The 11,412-nt window shown below is 40.5% G+C and overlaps 1 protein-coding gene across 3 annotated transcripts in view; it reads left to right on the top strand.

Annotated features, from left to right (window-relative positions):
- LOC114507880 (regulator of G protein signaling 7 binding protein) overlaps window positions 1-11,175 on the top strand; it is an 86,890-nt gene extending 75,715 nt beyond the window's left edge. For all 3 annotated transcript variants that reach the window (XM_028525936.2, XM_028525927.2, XM_036020329.1), the window contains exon 6: window positions 6,634-11,175. In XM_028525936.2, the coding sequence (XP_028381737.1) occupies window positions 6,634-6,725 (92 nt within the window). In that variant the 3' untranslated portion in view covers window positions 6,726-11,175. The remainder of the gene's footprint in view (window positions 1-6,633) is intronic.
- Window positions 11,176-11,412: the final 237 nt, after the last annotated feature.

Here is an 11,412-nt window from a genome sequence, read left to right on the forward strand (position 1 = left end):
TCCCCTTCCTACCACAACCAAAACTTGACTTAACAGATTACCTTAAATTGATTTCAGTGGCAAATAAAGGACAGTGGTCAGGAGCAGGAATCTCAATGATGAGTGGCTTAGGCCCTCGTTGTAGACAGGGCCTTCCTTCCCCACCCTTCTAGTTAAAAAGCAGGGTCAAGGAAGTGCATTAAAAAAAAATTAAATTAAAAAAAAACAAAACACCACAGTGAGCCACCCTTGTTCCTCCAGACAGCGTCCAGACCTCCTGGCTCCCAGCCCGCTGTTCTCTCCGCTGCTTCAATGGCTCCTCTGCTCTACATTCTGGGTCAGTGACAGTGCTGTGGGGAGCTTCATTAATTACGGTCGTCTGGCTGTGTCAAACGGATTACAAATGGAAATACCTGTGGAGAGCCCGCAAGGTTACTGACAAAGGCTAAAAGGAGATTGGAAAGTGAAGGACAAGTATCTTCTAAGTGCATGTTGTAATCAGACAAAACAAACGGGTGGAAATAAATTAAGCCTGAAAGACAGTTTCACCTTTTCTAAAATTCTGACTGAATGAATGCTCTCAATGTGTTAGTACATTCACTCTTGCCTAGAATTTTGTTGCTAATACTGAGCATTACAATGAGTCAGGAATTCGCTGTGTTCCAGAATGGGGCCCTTTCTGTGGACAGCCCTACTCCAGACTAAACTGGGTCTAGGAGCAGTTTCCCAGACTCATAGCCCTGATCCACTCCCATCTGGACCTTCATATCCAGAACCAACCTAACTATGTCAGGCAGAAGAGTTTGAAATCTGGCAGAAGAACACTGGGCAGTTATGCCACCTGCAAGGCTGGAGGTGACCTTGTAGGTCCTTCCCCTGGGACATCATATAGAAACTGTGTGCTTCAAGTTGGTGCCTGAATATTACTCGGGGCAGTTTTACTGATAGCCCTGTATCCTTAGTAATCTCTGCAACCTCTTGTCCAGGGCTCATTGTGACATATGTAATCCCTCTCTCTCCTCCAGTCTGATGCATACATCACTGATCACACGTGAGATCCTTAATGCATTACTCTGATTAAGCTGAGCCCCAAGTCAACATTAAGTGCCTGCTCATTGTCTACTGAAGGAAGAACAAGCTTCTCGCCCTAGTATTTAATGTCCCCACCATCATCCAACATGTGATGGGCACCTATGAGGTGTCCGATGCTGTGCTAGGTGATGGGGATGTCTCTCCTCTCCAGCTCAACAGAACAGACTGGATGAGAAATACCTGAGAAGTTTTTTTCAAATGGTGTATGCCTCCTGTCACAGAAGTTGTGATGGAGTCTTCAGGGTGGAGCATGTGAATTCTGGAAATAACCGACACACACAATTGGAAAGACAAAAGTAGTGTGTATAATACAAGTATGACACAGACACCAATTGCTGCCAGTGCATATTGTACTCTCACATAGCCAGATTTGGGGGAAGTGGAGATACTGAGAACTACTTTTTGGAAAGTATCTGAGCTGAGATCTCTTAGGATGAATCAGAGTTAGCCAAAGAAAAAGATGGAAAAAATACGGTCTAGGCAGAAGATCCTGGATATGTGAAAGCATTTGGGGGGATGAAAGAGTGGGGCATTTTGATGAACTTGGAGCATTTCATTTGAGGGAATGTGGTTAGAAAAGAGCCTTGGGAGATAGGTGGGCCTATACCATTAAGGTCCTTGTTAGCCATGCTAAGAGGTTTGGACTTTAACCCGAAGCCATTGGAGGGATTTAGCAAGGAGAAAAGGGATGCAACCAATTAGATGGGTGGAACCAAGGAACAAGGCAGAAACAAGGATGAATCACAAGGTCAGACTTGGAAAGCATAGTGAGTGATGGAGTCATTCACTAAGTTACAGGGAGCAGAAGAGGAGCAGTAGAGACAGAAGACAATCGAGGTTTTGGACATGGGGGGACTCAAAGAGCAACCCCCAGGGTTAAAAGTGGATGTACAAGTCTTACATGAGTTGAGACAAGCACACTGGGAGCACTGGGAATACAGATTTAAACATCATCAGCATGATGGTAACTGAAGCTCTAAGAAGGGTTGAGGACCCCCAAGGAGAACGTGCATAGAGAAGAGTCCTGGAAGACGGAAACTGAAGGTCTGAGGGGAAAGGAGCAGTTTACAAAAGGGCCTGAGAAGGAAACCTGGAGCGCCTTATGAAATACATAAAGGAAGTTGCAGGGTAGCTCAGCTAAGTAAGAACTGAAAGTGTCTGTAGGATTTAGCAACAAGGTAGTCACTGGCGATGGTGGCAGAAGCAGCTGACTTGGGAATTTGGGCCCTGAAGCATCGTTAAGGGACGTTGAGAGATGAGTGGGAAATGAAGAGCTGAGGCAGAAAGGCTAAATTGGTAAAGAATGTTATAAAGAGTTGCTTATAGGCTGGTGGAAAGACAGGGTTGGAAGCAGAGGGTTGTGGCAAGGGCTGGGACGTTTGGAAGCATGAAGGAATGCAGAAGCTTGAAGCAATCAGAAAAGACTGTGTAAGGGAAAATGCTTAAGCTGATCTTCAGGAAGGGGTTGGCATTTCCTTGGGAAAAGAACTGGTGTCTGTAAAGGCAGGGAGGCAGGGGCAGGTGCGGCCATATTCAGGGAATTCCTAGTAGTTCTGTTTTGTACTACCCCTTCCTTCATATACTCTTCATTTCAGCCAGCCTGTACTATTGATTTGGACCCACATTCAGGCTGCCTTTGCTCACCCTTCTCTCTCCATCTAGAATGCCTAACCCCCTACTTCACCAAATGTCCAAGTCCCCCTCACTCTGGCAGGCCACCATGAATACCAAGACCTCCATGGATTCACAAATGTCTTCTTCCTTCTCCTCCACTTGGGAAAGGAGACCTCCCCTCTGAATTCTCCTAGAATTGTGCCTGTATTATCTCCGGCAGCATTACTATTGAAGTCTCAAACATCTGCAATAAAAATCAAAGATGTCTCAACAAGGTCAGGTGACGTAGCCCAGAAAGTTTAGAATGCGTGGGGAAAAAGTCCGTTCTGTCCACTCACATTCTTTTGGCAACCCATCACTTCAGACAGACTGGGTTTTAATCAGTGTGGAAAGACATCTTCCCTTGGACTTAATTCACTTCAGACCGTCCAGGCAGACGTACTGCTCTGTGAATGTTAGCACTTATGCAGGTGTCGGCTTCCTGCGGTGCAGAAAGCTGCTCTGAATGTCTGCCAAGAAGTTGGGAGCTTTTGTGTCACCTCAGCCCCAGGTGATAATCAGACTTGCTCTGGGCTAGACAAAGGTGTCACCAAAGTGCTCAGCAAGGATGCCCCACACCATCAGTCGTCCTTAACAGGAGCCTGCCCTTTGCTTAACACCCTAGCGCTTTCTCATCAATCCTAACACTTCCTGCTCACTTGTGAGTGCTCTACATGCTTGTGGGTGTGCATGTAGCACTCGCTAGTGACAGAATATATAGGAAAAGAAGACTGAGTGAAGAGAATTGCAGTAGCAAAAAGGTTTCTGATTCACTGTAATGAGTGCACAGACACAAGGGTCCGTCTTTTTTACTTTTCAGTTACAGGTTACATTCAGTATTTTTCTATATTAGTGTCAGAAGCACAGCAAAGCAGCCGGAAAATCATGTACTTCACAGAGTGGTCCCCTCACTGCCTTAAATACACACCTGGCCTGATACATATTCATCACAATATTATTGGCTATATTCCTCTGCTATAATCTACATCTCTGTGACTATTTTGCAACTACCAGTTTGTACTGCTTAATTCCCTCACCTTTCTCATCCAGTCCCCAAACCCCCTCGCCTCTGACAACTGTCAGTCTTGATACAAAACTCTTAATATCTGTGTATAATGCCTACATGCTTTTAATACATAAAAAAAGAGAATGGGGGGGCAAATACACCACTACAGCATACACATACCACAACAACTGCATATACACTCTCTTTGTAAATACAGCATCGTAGGAGATACTTCCTCTTGTAGTGCGAACCATACACATCAGAACTGCATTTTATAATGTGTATAAATACCAGTTAGGTCACTCCCCAAACCTCTTTAATATTTTGAGCAAGGGAAATATATATGGGAATTTGGGAAATAGATCTTTCAAGCCTTAAAGAAATAGAATTAAAAGATTTTCATATATATATATATATATATGAAAGATTATATATATATAATCTTTATAGTTTTGGTAATTCTATTCCAAGGAAGCATTGAATTTCAGATGAACTTGAGTTTGAGTTTCAGGAAATGTACTCACTATCCAAAGAGATATTGAAAGGTAAAATTCTTTACCCTTCAGAGTCTGCTGTATCTTTGCCATATCCAGTTGGGTTAAGTTCATTGCTTATTTGGTGGTTAAAAAGTAAGAGTCCGAAACACAGTGAGAAAGTGAGTTATCTTTCTGTTCCAAAGCATACTATGATTCATTGCTAAGATAGTATCCTAAGAAATCAGGCTCATATATACTATCTGACATAGTTTTCAATGTCTTAACATTTGGAGGCAAATTTATTTATTTATTTTTAGGGGTTTTTTTTTTACTTTTTTATTGAACTTACTGGGATTGCATGGGTTGATGAAATTATATAGGTTTCAGGTATACAATTCTATAGTACATCATCTGTATACTGTGTTGTGTGGTCACCACCCCACATCAAGTCTCCTTCCATCACCATTTACTCCTGCTTTACCTTCTTCTCCATTCCTAAAACAAGTTTAATTATAAAAGAGAGCTGCCCTATTTTTAGCTGTCAAAGTGTTAACACCCAGAATGTAGTGAATTATTTTTCACTAAGGAAAGGATGAAGAGAGTCCTATTCTCCTCCATATTAGCAGAATGTGAGGGGGGGGGGGGGTTAGATTTTATTTCTTTATTTTTAGACAGAGGGGAAGGGGGGGCAGAAAGAGAGGGTGAGAAACATCAATGTGTTTTTGTGCCTTTTGAAAGCCCCCCACTGGGGACCTGGCCTGCAACCCAGGCTTGAGCCCTGGCTAGGAATTGAACTGGCAACTTTTTGGTTCACAGGTTGGCACTCAATCTACTGAGTCACACCAGCCAAGACAGAATGTGAGTTTTAAGAGAGGATTTTAATCTGTGGAGACTAAAGTGTGGACTGTGTTTCATTAATTTGATGTGCCCCGCTGAGGCCCCTGTTTGCTTCCCTGGCTCCAACTTGCTGTTCTAGTTCCATCTAGACATATGACACAGTACATACTATTTCGAGGAGCACTGTCAGCTTGGTGGGTGATGCTAGTTCACTTTAAAGTATGACACATGAGAACCTTTGGAGAAGAGGAGGGAAGGCCTAGGCATTTGGAGGACACATTTACATAAGAGGACCAGAAAGCCAGGACTTGTCTTTGCTCTTGACAGTGTCTGGAGTGTCTAGGCCCAGTAATCAACAAACACCAACCCTCACCTACAATCCATTTTCTTGAGGTGGGGCACATTCTTCACTTTTTTCATCACTTCACCAAACTCTTGATTCCTGGCTCTTTCCCAACGTTGCCTCTGGTCCAGTTTAAGATGGAGAAAGGAGGGAGCCCCTGAGCTCTGCTCTGGGAGGGTGGCGCCACCCATCCGGGAAGATTTCAGGTCCACAGCGGTTGTCAAAACCAACCAGCCAAGGGGCCGCCCCAAGCTCCAGTCTGACCGTGCTCTAGCCCTGTGCCAGTTGGCAATGAAAAACTTACTTCTTTGTGGTCCTTCTCAGGCCTCTGGGACTCACACTGGCTAGTTCTGCTCCACAGGGTATTTCCATCCACCCTGTCTATGGACGGCACTATTTCCTAAAATCCTAGCCCAATAAACTAGATTTGGTTTAAGGACTTATTTATTCCTCTACTTGTCATCATGCTAAAAATTTCAAACCAAATTTCATGAATTCAACAGTTGGCAATCATCTCTTACCCTTGTTACAAATATCTATAGACAGTACCAGGGACAGACTAACACGGAAAAATTGAAAGTTCTTCCTAAGGCATGAAGGAGGTCAGTGGAGGCAAGGAGATGGTCCTGTATAAAGGGAAATGATTAGTAATAGCTCTATTTACTAAGTGCTTCCTCTCCACTAGGCATCAAGGTATCTACCCAAGCTAAATGTTTTTCATTTAATCCTCACCTAGGTAATATTAAACCCTATTTCACAGATGGACAGACTAAAGCTTAGTGAGTTTAAGTTACACGTTCAAAGGCACAGAGCTAGTAAATAGCAGAGGCAAGTTTATAAAAGAAGCCAGCTTTACTCCAAAGCATGGGCTCTTTCTAAGAGTCTATGCTTCTCCCAACTGAACAATGAGCTCTAAATAATTGAAGTTTAATTCTAAGCAGTGATTCTCAATTGTGGGCTGTTTGCCCCTCCCCCAGGGAATATTTGACCATATCTTGGGATATTTTTGGTTGTCACAACTGGTGGGGGAGCTGCTATTGGCATCTAGTGAGTAGAGGCCAGAGATGCTGCTAAACATCCTACGAATGCCCAGGACAGCCCCCAACTACAAAGAACTATCTGGTCCAAAATGTCGATGGTGATTAAGGTTAAGAAACCTTGATTCAAAGGTGGGGGAGGGGGTTAAAGACGTTTATAAAAGAAGGTTATGTCTGTACCTCGCTCATATGTGCTTTGTCCCATCACAGATGATAGCAGCCTTCTAAATCTAACTTCCTACCCCCTGGTGAGAAGACGGAAGAGAAGGTTCTTTGGGCTATGTTGTCTCGTCTCCAGCTAGAAGATTCCTCCTGGAAACCCACCCCAGGGGAGACCAGAAAAAAAGTCACAGAAGCTGAGGACCTCCAGACAGCTGAAACACAGTTATTGGTTTTTGACTATGTTTTCTATGCTTCATTATTACTTTTACCTGTCACTCTCTGTCCTTGTAAATGATTTTACATTTGAAAGGAGTTGCTGTCAAGTGGAAAAAAAAAACAAATTCAAAAAGCAGGCTGTTTTTAAAAGGATTTTTAAAGCCAACATTGTGCATGTCTGCTCCAAACCATACCATGATAGATGCAAGAATTATGATTTTTAAATTACTTAAAGGTTTTTAAAAATGTATTATACAGAGAAAAATTATTTCATGTATAATAGTATATCTATAGCTCTCACTGATCTTTTGTTAACAATTTATCATATATGGAAGAAGTCTTTCAACATAGAAATCTGTTTCAAACTGCAAAATTGTGTTAAAAATCCAATCTATCAATATCATTAGAAATAATATTATAAGCAAACATACCACCTCACCTATTGCTTTCTTTGCTTTCATTTACATTTAGTCTTCCATTCTGTCAGAATCTAAGAGCTTCAACTGAAAAATATCTTAATTTATAATGCAAGAAAAACCATATATGAAAAGTATTTAAATTTTGTAAATACACAATAATCCTAATACCTTCGTTCAATGCATATGGGCAACTAATTTCCTTTTGATCCAATGGTGTCTTTTTCAGCTTCTTGGAGAATGAAGTAATCCAGTTAGGAAATGGTGTAGTAACTTATACAACTGCCCTCAAATGTAAAATTTGAATATTATCACATTTTGTTCTAATTGAAATCTGAAGCATGAAGTCTGCACATCAGCATAGTGTTAACTCTTTTAGGGCATGCTGGAATTAGCTCAGATCGTACAAATATTTAACATTTTACATTGTTAATAAAATCTTTTTAGTTCAGCTAAGCTTGTCTCATTTTAGGTGACTATACAGATGTGACTTTTCCAATGTGTACTTCGTGTCTTACCTTACGAGTTAGATTCTTGAAAGCAGGACACATGAAGCAATACTATTATATTAGAAAGGAGGAAGCCAGGCACCATGTTTTTCTGCTCACAGCTTTGTTGTGACCTTCCTCCACTAAACTAGTAACATGGTACAAATTTTGTTAGATTTCCCCCGGTTCTTCCTTTGGCCCATTTCCCAGACAGAATTTGCCATGGGTTGACAGATCAGGCCTTTGGACTTCTTTTCTTTTTTTGTAGTCTGAAAAATCCTGAAGTCAGACAAGAGGCACCAGTGTCTAGTGTAATAAAAGGGTGAGCTAGATGCCTACAAGTTATTTATTCAAAAATCATCTTTAATCCCAACCCTATAATTTCTTCCTACTTATGTACATGGGCTTTTACATGTCCACCAACATTTTGACCTGAAAATGAAGTATATTAAAGCTTTTAGCTTTAGTGAAGATAAAGACAGGTGCAGACAAGTTACTGGAATAATTATTATATTAGGTTGAATTATCTGAAATTGCTGGTATTTGACTGTTTTGACCTAAGAAATAGCAATTTCATATAGTTCGACCTAATATTTCATGTTGTGGAAATTGTCCTTGGAATTGTCTTCTAGCTGCTTTTGATTGAAAGTGAAGTGAAAGGGTTAAAGAATTGGAAGAGATCTCAAAAGGCTATGCAGGTCTCTATTTAGATCCTACCAGCCTGTTTTCAGCCTCATTCTTAGAGCCCAGAGTTGTGTTCCAATGAAGGGTAATTGATGCCTGATTATAGGTATGCCTGACTTAATAGGAAGTACCCTTGAAAATTACATGATTAAATCATCATATTCTAAATCAAATACTTGCAGAAACAGTTGTGGGAATATGCTATTTAAAAGCTTCCTCAGGTGAAAGTCCCCGCAGAGCAGGCAACTGTTCCCAGATTTACCTGGTCTGTAAACCCTCATTTTCATAGATCAAGTTTGGTTAAAGCTTAATATCTTTTCCTGACTGTGGTTTATTTTTATTCCCTGAGATAAATTAACTTCAGGTCCACTGTTTTAGAGATTATGAAGTAGCCCAATTTGGCACATTCTTACTCCCATCTCTTCCTCTCTCCCAACTTTCTACTATATAAAACCCTTAGCTTCATTCTGGTTCCTACTAATTCATACAAAGTTATTAGCTGGTAAGTCCAACCTTGGTGTTCAGCACGTTCTTCTAAATGCTTGGCCTCAATCACTTCTGCTCAGTTAATTTGTGTTCACTCTAGCCTTAGTCTCAGCGTAAAAGTAACACTTAGCTTCTGTGCAACTGTCCTTTGTACAACTGAAGACTGTTAATAAATTCAGGTCTCACCTCCGTGTTTGGGAGGATCACAGTAGCATTTCATGGAGATGGGAATTTGTCTAATTCCCTAGTTAGGCTTTCTGTACGCAAGGTAAACAAATTCAGCCACTTTATCTTTTATTCATAGTGCCTGTTTCCCAGCCTTTGATCAGTTTTGTAGTTCCCTTAGACACACTCCAAGATTTATAGATCTTTTTTCAGTAGCAGGTCCTAAAATTAAATTTAGTGCTCAAAGACCTGATAACCTACACTGGCGCATGGTTGCAACAGGTAATTCACCTGCTGGATATGCCAGTGCATCTCTTAGGAATTGATCGCACTCTCCTCTCCCTACCAAAGGACTTTCTCAGGTGTAGTTCCATGAGATAGAGTTCTACTGTCTCAGCTTCCTGCTGGTAACGTGCTATAAGATTAGCAATAACACTGAGTTGATCTCTAGGGATAAGGAGAGAGCATTGAACCCAGTTTGTTGCATGTACTCACATACTTGAAAAACAAAAGGATGTGAACATTTTCTGACACACAATCGTCCATTTTACCACCATAGTTTCAATGCCCCATGTTGACTTTTTTTTTTTAAGATTACAGAGACAACTCATGTTCTTTGTAGGAGATCTGGAAAATACCACTAAGTATAAAGAAAAAAAATCACCTGAGTACCACCACAATCACATTGTTTAAAACTACATTTCCAGGCTTTGTATCAGTCAGTGGTGGGGTCCAAAGGCGCTTTTGGATAAGGTTTGGACAGAAATGCCCATAAGGCCAAGGTGTCACTCTAAAGTATGTTTTGCACATATCTAGGAACAGATTCACTGCACACTTCTGGCTGTGCCCTTGTTCTAGAGTACAGAGAAGACGTTAGAAGGAGCACAGCCCAGGCACCTCCTCTAATGAAGGCTCTGGGGAAACTGAAATCCTGCCAGGTCATTCTGTCCCTCTGTGCTCTTGCAGCACTAGGATGCTTAACTGTTTAGCAATACTGCCACCTACTGAAAGCTGAGCTTTACAGTGAGAGGAGAAAACAAATACCAAGTATAAAAGGATCTATTTGGTTTTGGGGAGCAAATAAATGGGCCAGATTAACAACGGTCCCATAGGAATTTCAGGCTCTGGAAATCTCAGAGGTGAAAGGATTAGGGATATCATCCATACTAACTTCCCACCCCACACAGATACCTAAGAAATGTCTATCATTTCTTTGCATACTAGGATGTCAGCAAATGCTCAACTTTCAGGTAACTATAGATAGAATGAAAAAGAGCAGTAATGCTATTGGTTCAAAATAAATCATTAGAATTAAATATAAAGTCCAGAAATAAACCAAAGGACATAAAAGAATTGAGTACCCTATAAAAATGACATTTCAAATCCCTGAGGAAATGTTGGATTATTAAGTAAATTATATTGTGACAACTGGTTAGCCATTTCTTGGGAGAAATATTATATCTGTGCCTCATAACTTTTATCAAAATAAATTGTAGGTGCAGTAAAGATTTGAATGTTAAAACACATAAATAAACATAGAAGAGGACAAGCAGATAGTACTAATGAATATTTATGTAATTTTTGGGTGGACAAAAAAGCCTTTCTAAGCAGGACACTAAAGAAAGAAACCACAAAGGAAAAGATGGATGGAATTGACAAATTAAAAATGCAAAACTCCTATATGATACAAAAGATTCAAAAAAAACAAAATTTGAACTTTATGCAGCGAAAAGTGTGGACCTCTAATACATGTCAACAGCTTAAACTCCACTGCGTTGGGAGGTTCCCATGATCTCCAACCCCCTGACTAGCCAAATGTTCCCATTTCATCCTCTTCATACTGCACTTTTGTCAACATTGCTTATTGAATTGCCTTTACCCACTAAACTGGAAGCTCAAGGAGGCAGCAGCCATGTCTACTTTGCTTACTGCTGTATCTTCAACACCCAACACAGTGCTAAACACAAAGCAAACCCTAAAAATATATTTATCAAATGAATGAATGGATTTGTGAAAACATGACATTTATTACTCAAAAAAATCAAACTTTCCAGCAGAAAATTGAGACAAGGATACAAACTGGCAATGTACCATAAATTTAAATAATGCATTAATAATAAATATGAAACAATTTGAATATACTAGTAATCAAAAATGCAAATTATTATAATATACTCCTTTTTGTGTATCAGAAAGGCAAATGGTATAAAGATTTAAAGTGCCCAAGGACAGAAGGAAGTGTAGAAAAGAATATTCTCTTGCAGAGTCAACAAGACTAAACTGAGTCAATCTTTCTGGAAAACACTTTGGCAATTATGTGTATGCCAAGTAATTCCACTTTAGGGAGATTCTCCTTGAAAGGTCAGAAGATA

This window comes from Phyllostomus discolor, chromosome 3, assembly GCF_004126475.2.
Source record: "Phyllostomus discolor isolate MPI-MPIP mPhyDis1 chromosome 3, mPhyDis1.pri.v3, whole genome shotgun sequence".
Classification (NCBI taxonomy): domain Eukaryota; kingdom Metazoa; phylum Chordata; class Mammalia; order Chiroptera; family Phyllostomidae; genus Phyllostomus; species Phyllostomus discolor.